We start from the raw sequence: 20,004 nt of genomic DNA, 5'->3' as shown, positions 1-20,004 counted from the left end.
CTGTTGTATCGTAACAGATTCAGTGGTATTGTCAAATATTGAATTGTTGACTTATGAATTAAAAACATATTGTATCGTGTTGTAGCAGATTCATTGGTATCATCAAAAATCGAGTCGTGGTCTTATGAATCAAAAACATATCATATTGTGTTTTGGCAGATTCTGAGGTATCGTCAAATATCAAATCGTTGACTTATGAACCAAAATCATATCAAATCGTAGCAGATTCTGTTATATTGTCAATTATCAAGTCGTTGCCTTATGAACCAAAATCATATCAAATCGTAGCAGATTCTGTTATATTGTCAAATATCAAATCGCTGACTTATGAACCAAAATCGTATTGTATTGTAGCATATTCCGTGGTATTGTCAAGTATTGAATTGTTGGCTTAAGAATTAAAAATATATCGTATTGTAGCAGATTCTGAGGTATCGTCACGTATCGAATTGTTGGCGTAAGAATCAAAATCGTATTGTATTGCAGTAGATTCTGAGGTATCGTCAAATATAGAATCGATGACGTATGAAACAAAAACATATTGTATCGTATTGCAACAGATTCCGTGGTATCGTTGAGAATTGAATTGTTGCCTTAAGAATCTACATCGTATTGTATCGTATGGAAGCCTAGAGAGCCTGGGTTACACCCATAGGATAGTCAGGGCTGACAAATTGTGCATAGCAGCAGCTGGCCTACAGTCATCTATAGGAAAGGGTGATTAATAAAATCATTAAGAAGTGTAGCTACAAAGTCAGTAGACCTCATAAACTGGCTACTGGGTGTATGATTAAATGTGAATTTCATTATTTTGGCACTAGAATGTTTGAAAGAGTTAAAATACCAGTAGTTAAGAGTTAGGGGTTTATTGTTATGGATTAGCAAATCAAGCTAGTTTTGATTTGAGAATGAAGCACTGAGATTTGTTAGGCCGGGATTGTTGAAGGCGGGCGCGCCCCCGATAACGCTATGTCTGAGTGTGTGCGCGCGCGTGCGCGTGTGATGTGCGCGTGCGCGTGGCGTGGTGTGCGCGTGCACGGCGTCCGTAGGCGACTGCGGCGCAGAGCTCGAGGAGGAGAAACGGTGCTGACGGAACCGGGGGAGTCGGAAGTGACTTTGTTGTGGAGCTTAGTCTTCTTATTCCGTTAATGTTTTCACTGCTCGTGCTGCATTGTCAATGAGAGACGCTTTATACAGCAAGGTAAGAATTGTTCGAGCTGGGATGTTTAAGTGCTGGGAAAGGAGTCCATTTAAAAAAAAATAAATATGTGGCTTCAAAAATGTGCGCCGTCTCAGTGCTGTGCTTCTCAAAATGGCGGACGAGCCGCGAGAGCAAAAAAAATAAAAAAATTAAAAAAAAAGATAAACAGGGCGTCAGTCATGTTGCAAAACAACACACAAAATGAGTCGTTTGTGATCTATTTACACTGATAGAGAAAACATTTATCCATTATTTATATATATTTAACAAAGTGACATTGGTTAATCGTGTTATCTCTAATTGGCTAACACGACTAGCTAGCTAGTTAGCTAGCTATCAAATTGTTATTATTCTTAATCTTATTTTTATTCGTGCGCTTGGAGATGTTTATTTATCTTTGGTTGCAGTTGCCATGTGACATTTCAGGTACGTTTGTAACGACCTCAGAGATGTTTAGCGTTAGCTTGGGTGTTGCCTGTGATGATGTTTTTGAGGTGGGTCTATATTTGGTACCCGGCGCTAGCATGCTAGCTGTGAAGTTCACCCAGCAAGGGCGTGTAACGTTAGCGTAGATATAACAGTTAGCCTGGTCATTTGTTTATAATACCACTCACACACACATCCAGACTATTTTCTCAACTCTCTCTAGAGCTCCAGGGATATTTCTGAACTTGTACAACCTGATAAAATATCCGCAATAGTTAGTAATTACGTCAAAGGTGCTTAATGTTAGCTAGATGTCTATCTGTCTGGCTAAGCAAGCGAGTCATAACTAATCATAACTAGCCTGTTAGTTCATATCTTCTAATGTATGCCTGTGATAATTGGATAAAGCTTAAAAATGGTTTCCCTCATGAATGATCAAATGTACATTTTATTACTGCTTCAGAAAATTTGTCAGCTCCTGTATTTCTAATTCAGATTAAGATTATTCTTCTATAGTTGTGTAGAGATCCGTGGTCATGTCAGTCAAATGGAGTAAATGTGGCAGAGAAAATGTCTTCAGTTATACCAGCTTTGCATTTTCACTTTCACTGCCACGTTTATAACATGTTCCTCCAAGCCCTGTCTTGACCAGTGCACTTTGGCTTGGACCAGGCCGGATGTAGATCTTATAGAGAGACATCTAATGATATCTGGTGATTAAATATCTTTATTCGGATTTTTTTCAAAGTATATTTCTTCCTAGCTGGAAGTCAGTGTTCAATCCTTCAGATGCACTGATGTGTTGGATGTGATTTTTTATATATATATATATATATATATATATATATCGAGCTCTGTTTTTGTCGCACTAGTGATTACATTTTGTATGGCTGCTTGTGGATGCTCTCACCCACTTTATTTAAATTTTCTCCTCATCCTCCTGTCCTTGGCCTTGCAAGAACACATGTTTAAAAATCCACACACCTATTCATGATCAGCTTAGCACAGCTGTCTCGCACAATGACACTGGTTCTAATCTCCCCGCACCAGCCCGGGCGCTTTGTGGTACAGCAAACCGGGTGCGTGTCTGTCAGAACGAAAGTCTAGCTCTCAAAAATTGCATGTGTCAGGAATTTCTGGCTTTTGAAAAGTCATGGTGAGGAGACGGTGAGGTGCACTCAGCATCCCGAGCCTCTTGAGCTCTTTAATCTTCATCCATGGCATTACCCGTTTGAAGCCGTTTCCTATGACCGTGTCTCTATTGGGTAGATAAACCTGCCTCTACACACACACACACACACACACACACACACACACACACACACAAAAACCATTCACTGGTGTAATCATATTTTCAAGGGCATACAGCATAGTTGTTCATTTTTGGATCGAAGCAATGCCTTCCATGGTCTCTAAAACTGGTCAGAGGTTTATTTTATTTTATTTTTATCTTATGGCAGCTGTACCACCAAATATTCTGGCTTTAACAAGTTTCTTTAGTATCAGAATAAAGCTGTTGTCATAACCATGAGCTTAAATTTACCTTGTACTGTAATGTGATCCTAGGCTTGTGCGATATTGATTTCTTTTCCTCTTATGATTTATTTTCTTCCCTCACAGTTTATTATTTAAAAAAAAATTATTGAGACCAGAACTGATAGCATGAAAAAAAGACAGGACAACAAGCATTTCCACCATTTTAGGTTTTAGGGGAGGGAGTAATAATATTACTAGCTGTGCAGTCAGGAACTGCTTGCTGGCAGTGGCAGGCGAGAAAAAACTCAGCTGGATGTTGTAAACAGTTTAAAAAATAATAATAATAACAGTAAATTTTCTACATATAATGTCCACATGGCCAACATTTTGTTGATCTGCTGTTCAAAGTGTTTGAACACATCTGATATTTTTAATCACTTTCTAACTCTCATCACCAACATTATTTGTAAAGTGTTAGATTTGACACTTCACTGTAGGCCTGTGTAATCTGTTTAGGTCAAGATTTTCACCCTTCCTTCCTCTTTAGGCAGAAAACCGAAAGTGGCATTTTTAGCTGTAATATTTCAGTGGCATCTCAAATAAATATAACTAACCGATGTTAACTATAAACTTATAGTCTAATGTTCGCCAAGCCCAAGCTGAACCTGCATTGTGTAAAATGTGTCCAAGTTGGCAGGTCTGTTGATATAATTAAATTAAATTTAATCGGAGTAAACGTGGCGGTGTAAAGTCATGTAGGGACGATTACATTGTTGTATCACTCAAGCCTAATGTGATCCCGTTTTGCATATGGACGGAGAAGTTGATTTCCACTGGATTCCTTTACAGCTTCTTGTGGTCAGATTTTGTCTCACCATCTAGTGCTGTTCTTTGTTCAAGTATCAGCTGATGCTAATCACTTTTTTGAGTTTTTGTGGTTAGAAATAACATAACACTCTAAATAGCATGACATGTACATTATTATGCAGGATCCCTAAGATTATGAAATTCAGTGGAAGTTGTATCCATGACTGTAAAAGCAACGTTTTTATGTTTTGCTTGCGTGATTATTTATTGGTTAGTTCACACAGAGGGTTCACTAGCAATCATATTTTGGTTAAAGATGCAATAGTAGATTTTTTTTTTATTCCTTACTTGTTCAAATAACTTGGAAGATACGTAGAAAATGATTTAAACAAAACAAAACAATAATGGATTGAGCAGTGGCCTTGGAAAAAGCTGCTGAGAAAACCTCTTTGGAAAACTGACTTCCGGTCCGGAATGCTTGTTTGTGTTTGGATGCTCCTCCTGTCAGTCATTTATTGACGGGAATGGCGGAGTGGGCTCAAAAAAAAAAAAGAGTAAAAAAAGATTCAAATGTCGAACCCACCTAACCGTTAAAGACTTAATCTTGAAAAAAAAAGTCTAATCTTACATGATGCACCTTTAAAGCTGGGAACGTATAATGAAAAGCCTTTTCCCTTTACAGACTTTTTCGGATCACCTTTAATGACCTTTTTTCTGATATCGTTAGATGAACTGATGTTTTCGACTGACTCCGAGACGGTAGAATTGTCGGCGTGGCATGCCTACACAGGTCTAACCTGCTAATCATACTAGATAAAGAGGTGAAGCAAACGTTTGCCGATGTTCAGGCAAAGTTCACAGCCGTAAAGATTTATAGCTGCCGATGCCCTGTGTCGCTGATGGCCATTTAGTAGCGTCCAGACACAACGACATTCCGATAAAGAATAAAAAGTTGACTGGTTTGATCATTGCCTGTTGGGGTTTATAAGGTTTTAACAGATATTTGGGCAGAAATTATTTTTTGGCTTCATGTATTGTCTCAACTCATAGCATGACTTGTTATCTGGATGGGATTTCAGACTTGGCACAAGCTGTTTCACAGCTCAGCTCTTATGACCAACCTTTGAATTATGACTCAGACTATTGTACACTACAAGGATCCAATTCAATATTAATGGCTCTTGCTAGTGAGACGTCTGTATCTCATGTTTTACTCTATATGTTTGGGGTTTGTTTTTGCGTGGAAAACAAAAAACACTTTCTATAAGCATGTCCACACGGCTCGTTCTGGCCGCCCCAAGCCAGATTAAACATTTTCACCTCCGTCAAGCTTTTCTAGACATCATTCTCCAGATTAGAGTGGAGGATATTTGCAGGCTCTTAGACTGAAGGGATTAAAAAGCCATAACCCTTCCCCACCCGATCCCACCGTACCTCTGGTCTTGATCAACTCAAGGTCTGGATTAGGCGTAGAGATTTAAGGCTCTGTTCACACCTGGTATTAACATGCGCCTCAAGCGATCCGATCACAAGCGGACCGCCGAAACACATCGCCGTTTACGCCTGGCATTATAAATGCGTCTTCGATGACTACTTATGATCGGATTTCATACATCCTTTCCGCTGGAGGACGCGCGTCACGCATGGTGATTACATCAGTTTTCCGCTGCATTTATTTTCAGGCAGAAATGTCCCGTGAATCATATCTCATACCTCTACGTTTTAATCACATGGTCTGTTAACGAAACCTTATAAATGAATGAGAGATGAGACGACGAAAGAAGCTATGAAAAGCACCTGCTTTTGTCTCTGCTGTTATAGCATCACCTTTATCCATTAGAATAGCGATGAAGCGCTCTACCATTCAGCGTGATTTCCAGAGTCTCGCAATGATTACGTATTTTCCCGGCTAGGTTAATGATGCATTCTATTACGCGATCTGTCATTGCTCTCCGGGGTGCATTGAGACACTTGTACTTAGATCGGATCACCCTGGATGCATGTTAATTCCAGGTGAGAACAGGGTCTGAGTACCTGTTTCTTCTGCTACCTCTAGATCAGGCACTTTTGAAGGAACCGTGACGGTGTTGGTCTGGTTGCAGGATCCTGCCCTCTACATTTACAGCAGCAGAGGGGTACACAGGTCTTTGCATCTTGATGCAGTGGAGAGCGTGTGGACTGCTGTAATGAGATGAACTTGGCTTAATCTCGGAATCTATGGAAACTAGTCCACAGATTATTAAAATTTTTGTTCAGTGCATGATTCGTGGACTTTGGTCACTTAACTGAGATGTAGAGATGAGATGTTAACCCTTTTTTTTTTCTCTTTCTCTCTAGATGAAAGGAAAAACACAGTGTTGAAAATTTTCTGTGAGGTAAACGACTGAAAGATCGAGTGACGCCAGGCTCCGGAGCGAGTGTCCCTCCTCCCGTGCGTCCATCTTGCAAGGAGCTGCTGAGCGCACTGAGGACCGTCTACAGGCTCCCTGCTCGGGGCAGAGACAGCGCCCCCGTACACCTGCCATAATGGTGCTGTCACAGAGGCAACGAGATGAGCTGTGAGTTCCCAATTTTAAAAAAAAAAAAAATACCGACAAAAAGAAAGCCAGAAAACACATTGTGCTCCAGAGAGACCTTGAGAGAGAAGCAGAGAATATGGCATGCATCAGGATAAAAGTCCTGGTTGCTAATAATCCTGTGTCCGTAGTGATATTTTGGAGTTAACCAGTTTTTAGCATATGACCTTTTCAGTTCATACAGTGCTGTAGCATCTAGGCTTTGTTTCAGGTTAATTAAAATAAATCTCAACGAGTCCCACAAATATGATTCCCCTGCTCCTTTAAAGCCGTCATGTTCCCAGTCTTGCGCATTGTCTGCCTGCACCTGAGGGAGCTTCGTAAGAGACCTAGTTAGCTTTAATATTTTATAAAGGACTCCTGCGAATGAGGGCCTTGGGTAGATTGTTGCATGATCAGTCTTCATGCTCGAGCTAGCCAAACAAAACCCTAGCACATACACTAGCCCTAAATTCCTTGCTTTTCAGTTTCAGACTAGAGACATTTTCTTCATGTTGCTTCACATTACTTCATACTTTCATACGTTTCGTACTCGGGACCGATTCTAGGCTCCTTTGGGGCGGGGCTCGTAATCACAGGTTTTGCTTTCACAAAGAATTTTGTCTAAATATCAGTTCCTTAAAGTCGCTTTTGTGCGCACAGGTTTGCGAAAATGTAGGATCCTGGATTCATTCCTTTTGTTTTTTTATTATTATTTTCCTTTGGCATCACACTCAAATGGTAAAGAATTATGCCGCGATACCTGCAAACGAGGAGTTCAGTCTTGAAGATTTTTAGCTGTACAGGCCGGCATGAGATGTGCATTTTTCACATCATTGTTGCTACGAGCAGTTACACCAAAGGTGAGTCCATTAACATGCAGCAGTCCTATGAAAGTCCGATTTCATACATCAATCATGAGTTCCATCTCCTCCACTGACCTTAACAACCCTTTCCCTGGTGTCACGCAACCTGAAACGGGAAATAACGTGACAAGTTGAACCAATCATGTTGCTTGACCACAGTTTGCTCGAAGCGAGCCTTAGACCTTCGTTTCCAAGTGGACCAGAGATCTGTTCTCGGTGCTGCTCCAGGGCTCGAAAACAGCTTTCACACTTCACCAGGCATATCGAACTCTTGGTGTAAATGGTCCTGCGTCTGAGGAAAAACTGCCAGCAAATGTGAAAACAACCTAACAAAATGTATTATTAAGAACCAGCCTACGGATTGGCCGTCCCTTCATGTGCTTGAATTGTTTCAGTGGCTTGTATGCTAAATATTCAAGACAAGACCTCAGATGATTTTGTCCTTTTTCTCTCCGCTGTAAGTTTGTCGTGCATTATTTTCATATAAAAGTTATTTGTTTTTGTTATTTGTTATCATATATCTGTTTTTGGCTTATACCACAGCAATTTCCAATGATTGCAATGTTTACTTTATTAATGTACGAAACGTTGCACATTGTGCAACTGTAATGGTTTATAGCTAGATTTAATGTTGTGGAATGTCCGTGAGACAAGTTAGTTCCTGTTCTCACTTGGGTTATAGCCTCAATAAACAGTCATTCCCTCACCAGCCTCGCTCTTCTCTCTCTCTCTCTCTCTCTCTCTCTCTCTCTCTCTAAAAACACAGCTTATCATTTTACTGAGAAACCAGAAAGCGTAAACTCCTCTGTCCTGAAGACCTTCCTGTGCTGAGAAATGTCACAAAACACCATAACTGTTACAAAGCGTTTACACACGAGACTCCTACTATAAATGTGAAATGTCTCCTAACAAAAAAATGCCACCACGTAAGCGATTATACAATTTAATTTTTAAACAACAAGTTTTTAAATCAGTTTGTTGTCAGTCTTAGATTATCTGGCGCTTCCGCCGTACAAGTCCCTGTGTATTAGCTGTTACTTTAGAAACAATAATGTACTGGAACGTTTATGCTACAACTGGAACCACTTTCCGAGCCGTGCAGTTATATACGGAAATAACGCACGCCTTCTGACCAATCAGATTCAAGCATTCAACTGCACAATGGTATAAGGTATTAAAAAAAATGACTAGCATTGACTTTATATATCCTTTAATTCTAAATGTCTTTCTGGTTCACACACTTTCTTACTCTCACCAAAGCCACACTTAGCCAACACCAGGGTGAAAGCAGTCATTCTAACATCACTATCTAAATTTAGCCGTATTTGCAGCTCATAAAATATTCACCACCATCTCATGAAGTTGGAAGACCATTTACATAATAATGAAGCACTGGAAAGACAGAGATTGTCTGTATGTCCATCTGCTCACTCGTCCATCCGACTCCATGTCGGCTGGTTCAACTTCCTGGATCGTCATTTGAGAACGCTTCCATGCTTTAGCTGTGAGCTTGTAACCCTTTTTTTTTTTTTTCCTTTTCTTTTCCTGTCTTTCTTTTTTTTTCTGCAAAGGCAACAATTGAATTTATTCCTACTCAACAATAATTTGGTCTAAATCAGTGCAGGGTGTCTTTATTTTCTCAGTATGTTTAATGACGTTATATGAATAGTCATATAATGTAATATTATATTGTCTCATATATCACTGTTGGTGTGAGCTGAACGGAAGCTCTCGTTCTCTTCCAGAAATCGAGCGATAGCAGATTACCTCCGATCAAATGGCTATGAAGAGGCTTATTCTGTTTTTAAGAAGGAAGCCGAGTTAGATATGGTAAGAGTTTCACTTGCTTTTCCCAAAAAAAAAAAAAAATCAAGCTCAATCCTCTGAATTAGTTTTTATCGCATTTATTGCTAGTATCCATAAATGTAATTACCACATCATCTTGTTTCCTGATTCGGTCTCCAGAATGAAGAATTAGATAAGAAGTATGCAGGTCTTTTGGAAAAGAAATGGACCTCAGTCATCAGATTACAAAAGAAGGTCAGTACATTGACGTCAAGTTAGTCAATGCTTTGTTTAGTATATGTTGTAGGTCTAAGCTCTTATCAAATATATTAGTCAAGTGTATATATATTTTTATTATCCTAGTGTTTTTTTTTTGTTTTGTTTTGTTTTTTTACCAACCTTTTTTATTGTGATCCTCAGGGTAGTTTATGACCCTTGAATCATTAGAATCCCTTTCAAAACTTCCCTGTCTTATATTCCCTATCAAGGTGATGGAGCTGGAGTCCAAGCTTAACGAAGCTAAAGAGGAGATCACTTTAGGAGGGCCCATGGGGCAGAAGAGGGACCCCAAAGAGTGGATCCCGCGCCCCCCAGAGAAGTACGCGCTCAGCGGACACAGGAGTCCCGTCACACGCGTCATCTTTCATCCCGTCTTCAGCGTCATGGTCTCTGCCTCAGAAGACGCCACAATCAAGGTACGTCACAAAAAAAAAAAGCTGTGTGCTGTCATATTTTATGAGGGAACTAAAGTATAGGGCTCTTCTGGGAGAATAGGAAGTGTTTATATGTTGCAACGTGGTGTTGCCATCTAAGCCTGCGTGTTATCCGAAGAATATGCGCTCAGTGTTTTATGCTGACTCACTGGCTGTCTCTATGGAGACGGTCACGATGCACCAGTTACCCAGAGCAACAGTGCAGCAAGCAGTTCTCTGGGCATCAGATGCACCTTAGCAACTCTCCATTTCGATCCGAGGATTCTTCACCTTCCTGTCGTGTCTATTAGAAGCCACTGACATTTCACAGGAAGCAGTCTTCTACCAAATTGACTGCCTGACCTTTTGAACACTTTGACGCAGGAATCCGTCGTGCTTTTGCAAGCTGATTGTGTGATGATATTATAGGGGAATAGTATACGGGTTACGAGTTCTGGAGAAGTAACTCTTACAGAGTTTACCATTGTAGGCTTTAGCTTTAGTGCGTGGACATTTCTGGTAGCTACTTTAACCTGGTATGTGTGTGTCTTTTGATACTCGATTGATTTCACAGATAGTCTAGAATATGTGTCTGCTACAATGCCAAATTTTGCCTACGTATGTTTCCAGCGGGGAGGAGAGGGGGAAATGCGCGTGGGATAGTGACGAGCTGGTTTCAACTTGGTGTAAATTACAAGCGGCCAAAAGACGTCTTTCGCTTCGTTTTGCCGACATACAGTTTCGTCTGGACGACACTGATGAAAAGTAAATAACCGCAATGGCTGGTTTCCCCGTCCTCCATGACCAAACCTCCATGACCTTAACGAACAAAAGACCAAGATAAAAATAATAGAAATACTGTATTGCAGAACGTCCCTGACAAGCTCGATACTGAATCGCAATTATAGCATGCTAATACATATGTTTCTTTGTAAATAGTATAGATTAGACCTTTTTTAATGTAATTGCAGGAATGTGTCACTGGATGCCACTATAAATAAACAAAAAATAAATAAGAACTAATTCACGTCATTTTGGTCTGCTGTACTTTGGTAAAGTATTCATCTCAGAGAGCCTTTTTAAACCTAAGTTTATGAGACTAGCCTAAACGAATAAGAAGATAATCTATCTGAAGACCATGATTTTATGACTGAGGTTCATTCACATCCTGCATTGTAGACAGACACGCTCCTCAAGCGGCGAGGTCCTGGAGAATAGCTGGAGATAATCAGGCTGCGAGTGGACACTTACCCTAAGAAATGCCTTCATCTCTCTCTCTCTCTCTCTCTCTCTCTCTCTCTCTCTCTCTCTCTCTCTCTCTCTCTCTCTCTCTCTCTGTGTGTGTGTGTGTGTGTGTGTGTGTGTGTGTGTGTGTGTGTGTGTGTAGGTGTGGGACTATGAAGCAGGAGACTTTGAGAGAACTCTGAAGGGTCATACGGACTCCGTGCAGGACATCTCCTTTGATCAGACTGGAAAGTTGCTGGCCTCCTGCTCAGCCGACATGACCATCAAACTCTGGGACTTCCAGGGCTTTGAGTGCATCAGGACCATGCACGGTGAGCGAACCACGCAAATAAATGGCTCAGGTGGACAAGCGTACGCTAAACTAACAAGCAAGATATCTCCAGCATTTGCAGGCTATGAGGATCATTTTCAGCATCTACCTTCAGAGTGGTGCTTGAATCCCTTAGTATATGCACGCTTTACATTCTTTATGTCTATAAAAAAATCAGTGGACTCAGAACAGAAGTGGAGTTTATTTTGTTTCAGAAAACATCACAAAAATAAAAAGATGGCATTAATCCCTGTGTGAAGATGAAAGCGCTCCCTTTTTTTCACTCTATTAAGCTGATAATTACTTTAATCACTTGCAACCTAAATATAGCATGCACACTGATTCATACTGTGGAAAGACAAAGATGTTTTAGACACAGGCCAGCGTTAACGGTTATATTATACTATGCACTGAAGTATTGCATGCTCAGAAACTTTGTCATACTGTATAACACAACTTGTATACTGAGGGAAGCTATAATCCGGTTGCTCTTCATGGAATTTTTTTGACCTCTGTGTTCCCTTTTCTTAGGACACGACCACAATGTGTCATCAGTTGCCATCATGCCCAACGGTGATCATATTGTATCTGCATCGAGGGATAAAACCATTAAAATGTGGGAGGTGGCCACTGGGTGAGTAGAGAAGGCATTTGTCTGATTAGACTAGTGACAGGGAGCCGACTGTGAAATATTCACACACTTATTAGCCACAAAAAGGATTTGGATATTGCTTATGAGTATATAGAGTGGCACTTTATAATAAAGCTTGCAATATAAATTCTATTTATTCGTTGCGTTTTTAATCTCTGAATTGTATATATTTTTTTTAATGATTTAAGATGTCTGTCTTTGCTGCAAAGAAGATTTAAGCGTGCTTACACACCTGTTACCAGTTACCGAGTTTTATTCAGAGTGAAATTTGTTACATTTGGTTCATTTCAGTATTGGTTTGTTTTTTCTGATTGAACGAAACGAAAAAGGAAAAGAAAAAAAAACCTGGTTGAGTGATGTTTAGGACTGAAACGTATGTGTAAGATAAAAAGGTAATTTTTAGCCCTGTTCGGATTGGATTAATTTATCGGGGAATCATTTTTTAAATACATTTTCTCAGTAATAAACTCTCGCATCGAGACAGCAATAAAATTACCACAGGAGGAGCGAGTTTTGTTTTTGACTGGGTTGTATTTTTTTACGAACCCGGATGTTTGGTCATATGATCACGCTTCGTTCAGAACACGGTGTCCGAGCTGTCGAAGAGGCAATAGAGTAGAGAGATGCTGGTTCTTATTTCAGTTTGGGGTGAGCTGAGGTTCCAGCAACAATTTGAAAATACAATAAAACCAATAATAATCGCAAAGTATATGAGAAGCATCCATTTTTCGTTTTACGAATTTTCTTTCGTTTCGTTTAATATCTGTGGGGAGGGTCACTGATAAGCGTGCTACGAGACTAAATGCGGGAAGTAACAGCAGTCAAACATCTTTTTTTTTCCCCAACGTGCGGGAACATCTGCATAGAAAATTACAGACGTGTATCCGGACGTGACTCAAATTATCAGCCGACTGCTGAGTTTGGTGAAAAACAGTAGGTAATTCAGCCTGTAATCTTCTCAGAGGAGGCCGGAGAAAAACACCGACCTGGCCGATCCGGATGTTAATAAAGTCACAGAGGAGCGCCTGTAAAATAAGAGATTACCCGTGGATCTCATGTAAATTCATTCCCGTCTGCATAGAGCTATTGTTCAAAAACACAGAGATGGAAAAAGGTGAACAGGCCTTTACTAAGCGCTCGTAGGAGTCGTAAAAATCACCAGGGCGTGGAGAATACAGAGCCAGTGCTCAACAAATTACGAATAAATAGTTTATAATATTTAGTGTATGCAGCATTTATTTGTTTATTTTCTCTTTTTTGTTCGATGGTCCAAAGCTCCACTACAGTACTACAGCTCTGTCTTTACTCAGTTTAGCAGCTCGTGTTTATCTTCCGCAACCCAAAATACACAGCATTTTTGGTTCACTTTGTGCAGTTTGATTCATTTCAGGATCGAATAGATTTCTCACTTCTAGAGTTCGATTAGAACCAGACTGAGACTACCTCACTTCAGACTGCTTGTTTTGGACCATACCCGAGAGCGATTATTGTATTTTCGCTACACTAAAGGGGAAAATGCACCAGGGTTTGATTTAAATATGACATATGTCAAAGCACCCTAAGCACACAAAATAATAATAAAGAGCTAAACATGTTCATTAGAGTAAAATATAAAGAAATTTTCTCTGTGTGTGTGTGTAGTTATTGTGTGAAGACGTTTACGGGCCATCGGGAATGGGTGAGGATGGTGCGGCCCAACCAGGATGGCACGCTGTTGGCCAGCTGCTCCAACGACCAGACAGTGCGTGTGTGGGTCACTGCCACCAAGGAGTGCAAAGCTGAGCTGCGGGAGCACGAGCATGTCGTGGAGTGCATCTCCTGGGCTCCGGAGAATGCCTACCCCACTATCCTGGAGGCCACTGGCTCTGAGGTGTGTATGTGTCATCTTGTTATGTGGATCTTGTTATGTGTACTCACAATAAGTTTCAGAGCTTCCTGGCTCTAGTGGCTTGCTATAGTGTGTTTTGGCCATAAATAGATTTTTTTTTTCCTGTTTTTTTCCCATAGAACAAGAAGAGTGGTAAGCCCGGTCCCTTCTTGCTGTCTGGATCTCGAGACAAAACCATTAAGATGTGGGATGTCAGTACTGGCATGTGCCTTATGACACTGGTGAGTTAACCTTGACACCTTGGTGGTTCCTTGTTTCAACCCAAAATATTACCATTTGCAACACAGTATAAGAAACTTGAAACTTGTTACTGATGACTAGCTTAACAAAGATGCAAATGGCATATGGATCCTTCTGTCCACTATACTGATTTTTTTTTTTTTTTTTTCTCCTACTTTCGAAGGTGGGCCATGACAACTGGGTGCGTGGTGTGCTGTTCCACCCGGGTGGGAGGTTCATTGTGAGCTGTGCCGATGATAAGACCCTGCGCACTTGGGACTATAAGAACAAGCGCTGCATGAAGACCCTGAGTGCCCATGAACACTTCGTTACCTCTATGGGTGAGATTCAGTTAGACAGTTAGCACTCTCCTTGTAGTATGTTCATCTGCACCTTGGCATTGTCTTTGGAAAAGACAAGTAGGCTGACTTTATCTTGTGTGGATAAGGCGAGTGTTCTCCTACCTTCACTCTATAAAATGTCACAAAAGTCACTTGTGTATGAAGCTTGTTGTTTGGCGCTTTTGAGTGTGCTGTGACCGATACTGTTTGTGGGCGTGTGCTGTCTAGAGAAATGGTACTAGCTTGGGACAAGTTGATAGACGTATCAGGAATCGCAGATACATTCCAGCTATCACGATATCTGTCAAATCGGACGATTTAAAAAAAGTCTTTTGGAAAGCGTGGTGTCTGCAGCTTTAAGATCATCACAAATAAAGTATGTTGTTGCTCGTATTATGTTACATTTTAGCCTGTTTTGTCTCTTTAATAACCTGCTGTCTGGCTTAAGAGCAGAGCAGCAAAACATCTTTCTCTGATGCATCTTATCTTCCATTTCCCGAGCTGCTGAACATATAAAGTAAATATCTTCACTCGCAAAACACAGACGGAGGTTTAAATTAAGGAAATGAAACGTGTAGTTCATCAGGGCTACTCCACTATAGTGTCTCATAGTTTAAATAATTAAATTTGATCTAACTCATTAGATTTATTCCTGACTTTGATAACGATTAATTAATAAAAATGCTTCCGATTAGCAGCTGCAGCCGACTCATAATAAGCTTCCGCTGTAATTTCTTTCCACTGTAATGATGTAACGTGTACAAGACAGTGTATCTCTGGCCACGCCCCCTTATTTTCTCCACTCAAAGCCACAGGTGATACTATCATCAATCGGCGATAGTTAGGTGGCCACAAGCCTGCAATGTTCTGCAGTGATCAGTGTGGAAAATTGGTTGTTTGATTTACATGTTACATGCTAGGTTTCGTATTAGCTTCATTGGTGGATTAGCAAAACAGTCTACCTGGGCTAGCTATGTGCTATATATATTTACATTTACATTTACGGCATTTGGCAGACGCCCTTATCCAGAGCGACTTACAGTTATCTCATTTATACAACTGAGCAGTTGAGGGTTAAGGGCCTTGCTCAGGGGCCCAGCTGTGGCAGCTTGGCGGTGCTGGGATTTGAACTCTCAACCTTCTGATCAGAAGTCAAACATCTTAACCACTGAGCTACCGCCTTGTATATGACAGGATAAGTTATCATTTTTTCTTCTATTTTTGTGTATCCAACAGTAAATGGGAAAATGGGAAAACTAAAGTAAATGGGTAGGAACTAAAGCTGTGAGTGTGGAACTGAAGAAACATCAGTACCACATGTGTGTACCATTGGTCATTTGAGCCAGAGAATCATTACAGCCAGTCATTTTTGGATTTGTTGCTTTACTTTGTCACATCTAATTGCCATAGAATTGAGAAAATCTAAATTCAGATGTCACTGTACAAGGTGGTAGTTGGTTGTCATGTGATAGAAGAGATGTTGCCAGCTGGCATGCATCTAGCTCAAGCCTCAACACTGGTATTGATCCATGACTCAACTGTGCTGATGCAAAGCAATATCTGTAGACTGAGAATACCATTAACAGTTGTCCTGAGGGCAGAGCGTTGTCCTCATGAAACCTCCACTCTAATCTGATTGATACTGATCTTTTGATTTAGTTTCCAGTACGTGGATGAAATAGACTTTTATGACAAACAGGGAAGTGAAATTGTTATTTTAGAAAGATCTTAGGAGTTTATATTTGTGCTGAAAATGTAATAAATTATAAGGAAGCCTTTGCTTATCATTTGTTATTTTATCTCTCCATGCAGATTTCCACAAGACTTCCCCCTACGTGGTGACGGGAAGCGTAGATCAAACAGTTAAAGTGTGGGAATGCCGCTGATCTCACTCGCCCCTGCCCCTCCTCTGTACCACCACTCCTCCCTGCCACAACACTCGTCCTTCGCCATGGCTACCACCCCATCCAGCGCTCTTCTAATAACTATTGTCCTTTTATGTAAATTATTCTGGATGTAGTTTGAGCTTATTAAATGTTACATAAGACACCCTCACAAGGAGAGAAAAATAAGTTAAGAAAAAAAAGAAAAACAAGTATTCTTGCATGGTGAATCCCAAACTTGTATACTGTAATTATTATTATTATTATTATTATTTGCTTACCATCATCTTGAAGGGTTAAAGAACATCAAGCATCGCGTTACAAAAGGCAGAACGGTCCTTTCTGGGGAATGCGAAAACAGGGCACTGAAAACCAGGCTCGCTTTTCTTTCTTTTCAGCTCCGCTGTCATGATCCGCTGATGCTTCAGAGAGGGTGAGAGAGAGAAGAGGGCAAGAAGCTGTTTTTAGTGCTGTCACTAAACCAAATTAAAATCTGACTGAATGTTTCTGTCCTCTTAAAGGACTTATATTGATGTATTTTAGGTGCTAAATGCTGTACAGTCACCATTAATTCTAGAGTTGAGATGTTTGAAAATCTCAGAGAACTAAATGGATCTAGATGGATGCTTCAGGCAAAGTTGAGGGAAAAATTCCTTGTATGTTAGGATTTAGACTGACAGCAGTTTGGCCCAGTTACATGATTTTGTATATAATGACAGACAAGTAAGTGACGTCTTGGAAGGAAAAAAAAAAAAAAAAACCCTGAGAAGATAAATGAGCAGTATGCTAGTAAACCCCTGACTTACTTAAGTGCACTTCTTAAAGGAGGTATATGATGTATGTGTGTAAAGCAGGTTTGTACTTTTTTTTGGTCCTGCGTGCGCAAAACATATCTCAGCCCTCTTCACCGCCATTTCATTTTGTCCTCTACTTGGTTGATTGACAGCTAGAGGGAAGGATAGCATCCAGATTAAATAAATAAATAAATAAATAAATAACGGTGCTTATATATAAGGAATTATTCGAAGTGAGATTTTCTGAAGGGACACTGAATTCCACCATGTTTAAAAGCAGCCATGCACCACATTACCAATGTCTCATAGAAGCTTCTAAACATTCAATCAATACATCAGCTCATTTTAGATTTCTAGGCAGAATACACATCATCTTTCATGTAATACTTTATGAGGCAACAGGTTTTTAACCCACCAACACACTCGTGGGGAAAAGGCCTCTTATTGCATGGTCACAGCTTCATCAGTCCAATCTGCAGCTTCTTTCCATGTGATGTGTTCTTCTCTGCCACCATGTTTTGTGTGTGTGTGTGTGTGTGTGTGTGTGGCTCAGCTGCCACTGAAAGAAGCTTTTCAACGTGTTCTCAGCGGTACTGCTTCGTGTCATTGTGCAGGACGAGCTACCTAGTCAGGCTGTCGTAAATCAGGGAGGCTAGTGACACTTTTTTGCAGATTATCTTGTCCACTAAATTTGCTCTGATGGACCTGCCGAGTCTGGCTGTGTGTGGTAACGATAAAGACGCCTCCTAGCTAGATCAACAAGTGCAATAACAATAGGCTGCTCTGTGTTAACTCTTGACGGACAGGTATGCATGAGTTGTGTGTGCACATTATACGCACATGTGTAGAAAACTAACCTCCTTTGTGTTATGATGGAACTGACCAGTTTTGAAAGAAGCAACACAAATTCTCCCCTGGATAGTGTTAGGGTGGAACTTTTAGCATCTTAAGGGAGTTACGTAGGAGGTGCACGCGGTTGTAACATTTTAACGGTGGTTGTATAGACCCGGCCTCTGCTATTCCAAAGCTGTGTATGTAGTATCAGTGGACATGTGAAAGGATCTTAGAGCTTCGCTGTATGTGCAGTAGGTTTGTGCATTCAGTTAGCTCAGAGTCCAGTCGTTTGCTCTCTATGCCTTGTTAATATACTGAAGCCCCCTTGACGTAAAGACCTTCATTCTGTTTTTTTGTGATCTCACACACTCACATATACACTGACAAGATATAAGTTGTGTACCAATATATATGGATGTCATTGTTTGCAACATAATTAAGAGTAATAAAAACTGTAAATATAGAGCAATTCCTTTGTGTGTGCCTTTCTTTTATTCATAGATAAGTAGTCTTGACTGCTTGTAGGTTTGGGCCTTTCAAAATGCAATTTAATTAATTGAATGTACCATACATTCATTAGTGTTAACCCCTGCATACACAATATAGCCAAAATTAAGTGGACATCTGACCATCACACCCATGTGTGGGACTTTCCTAAATTATTGCCACAAACTTGGAAGCACACAATTGTATCGAACTGTGAACAAAGCGAGCTCCATGAAAACATGGTGTGTGAAGTTTGGAGTGGAAGAACTCGAGTGTTCTGCACAGAGCACTGACCTCAACCCCACTGAACACCTTTGGGATGAACTGGAACAAACATCATTACCTGACCTCACTAATGCACTAACGTTATGTGTGTGATCACAAACAAGCAAAGCACGTTTTGGTGCAGATATCAAAGGTTCACTGGCTCACATCGCCTGGACAAAATTTGCAACTCTACTCCATTATCTGTGCAACAAAAACGGGAAGTTTGGGAAGTTTTCAGGTCAACTACGGCTCTGGTAGATTTCATGTAAAGGTGATTTTAGCCGGAACCTACTTCCTATACGCAAACAATAATGCTTCTGGTAACACAACCTAATAGACATCATCACTGTTCTATCCTCCAGAATGTTCATTTTTTTTAGCTTGAGAGTACATCGAAATATTCTGCATATTTATATTAACACAATATTTGTGAATGATTTTATAATCTCTTCATGGCAATGATCCATGTTCCAAAAGATCAGTGCTTTACTTGCTAGCCACCATAAACCTATATAAGTATCTGGCTAGTAAAGGTGTGTTAGAGCAGAGATAACACTAAACCAATCCAATCATGTAGATATCACAGGCTGGGAAAGAGGAATATGACCTTACATGAAGTAAAGTGTTCACCAATCTACCGTTCTACTGTGTTTAACTCTACTTTAATTTTGCCAAAATCCAACTAATATGGACATAATCCAACCAGTGCATCTCTTCAGATTAGATTACGGCTTGAAACAAAACTCCACTGGATGGTAAATTTCCAGGAGAAGGAATGATGACTTTCGGGGCGTGCACAGGCTATCTAAAGGACAGGCAGAAAATTTAAATGGCACCTGGAGGACCTTATCTCTCGTTTTTTTTTTCTACTGAAGAGACACATGGAGGGCACATTTTCTCACACATAGGATGATTTTCTCACTGGAAGGGCACCAGGTGGCACTTCTTCATGTTTTCTTGGACATATGTTTGGGGGCCCTAGGGACATTTTATCAAGTTTTCTCCACTGTTAAGGGCACCCTAGAGGGCACTTTCACAGCGTTTTTCTGACCCTGAAGACACTCGCCCCTGCCTTAAATCTCCCTTCCCAATTCCCACAAGTGTTTGTAAAGTTGCTAGTTAAAGATATAAATGCAGTATAAATAGCCGTGCTGCAGTCAGTAGTGTAATCAGCATTATATAGGAAAAGGATATTAATATGTGTGCAAAAAAAACATTAGATAAGAAATAACACGGTACAGCTTATCGCAAAGTTCTACAATTGGTATGACAGTCAA

The 20,004-nt window shown here is 40.3% G+C and overlaps 1 protein-coding gene across 1 annotated transcript; it reads left to right on the top strand.

The window, feature by feature from the left end:
* Positions 1-1,036: 1,036 nt before the first annotated feature.
* On the top strand, positions 1,037-18,443 carry pafah1b1b (platelet-activating factor acetylhydrolase 1b, regulatory subunit 1b). Its single transcript, XM_034311223.2, has 11 exons — positions 1,037-1,201; positions 6,248-6,468; positions 9,077-9,161; positions 9,297-9,371; positions 9,605-9,811; positions 11,196-11,364; positions 11,895-11,997; positions 13,657-13,885; positions 14,023-14,124; positions 14,307-14,463; positions 16,276-18,443. The coding sequence occupies exons 2-11, from the start codon at positions 6,437-6,439 to the stop codon at positions 16,347-16,349; spliced, it is 1,233 nt and encodes a 410-aa protein (XP_034167114.1). The 5' UTR covers positions 1,037-1,201; positions 6,248-6,436; the 3' UTR covers positions 16,350-18,443.
* Positions 18,444-20,004: the final 1,561 nt, after the last annotated feature.

The sequence above is a fragment of the Pangasianodon hypophthalmus genome, chromosome 15, assembly GCF_027358585.1.
Source record: "Pangasianodon hypophthalmus isolate fPanHyp1 chromosome 15, fPanHyp1.pri, whole genome shotgun sequence".
Taxonomy (NCBI): domain Eukaryota; kingdom Metazoa; phylum Chordata; class Actinopteri; order Siluriformes; family Pangasiidae; genus Pangasianodon; species Pangasianodon hypophthalmus.
The sequence above is the reverse complement of the archived record's forward strand: the minus strand, read 5'-3'. Positions and strand labels throughout refer to the sequence as shown.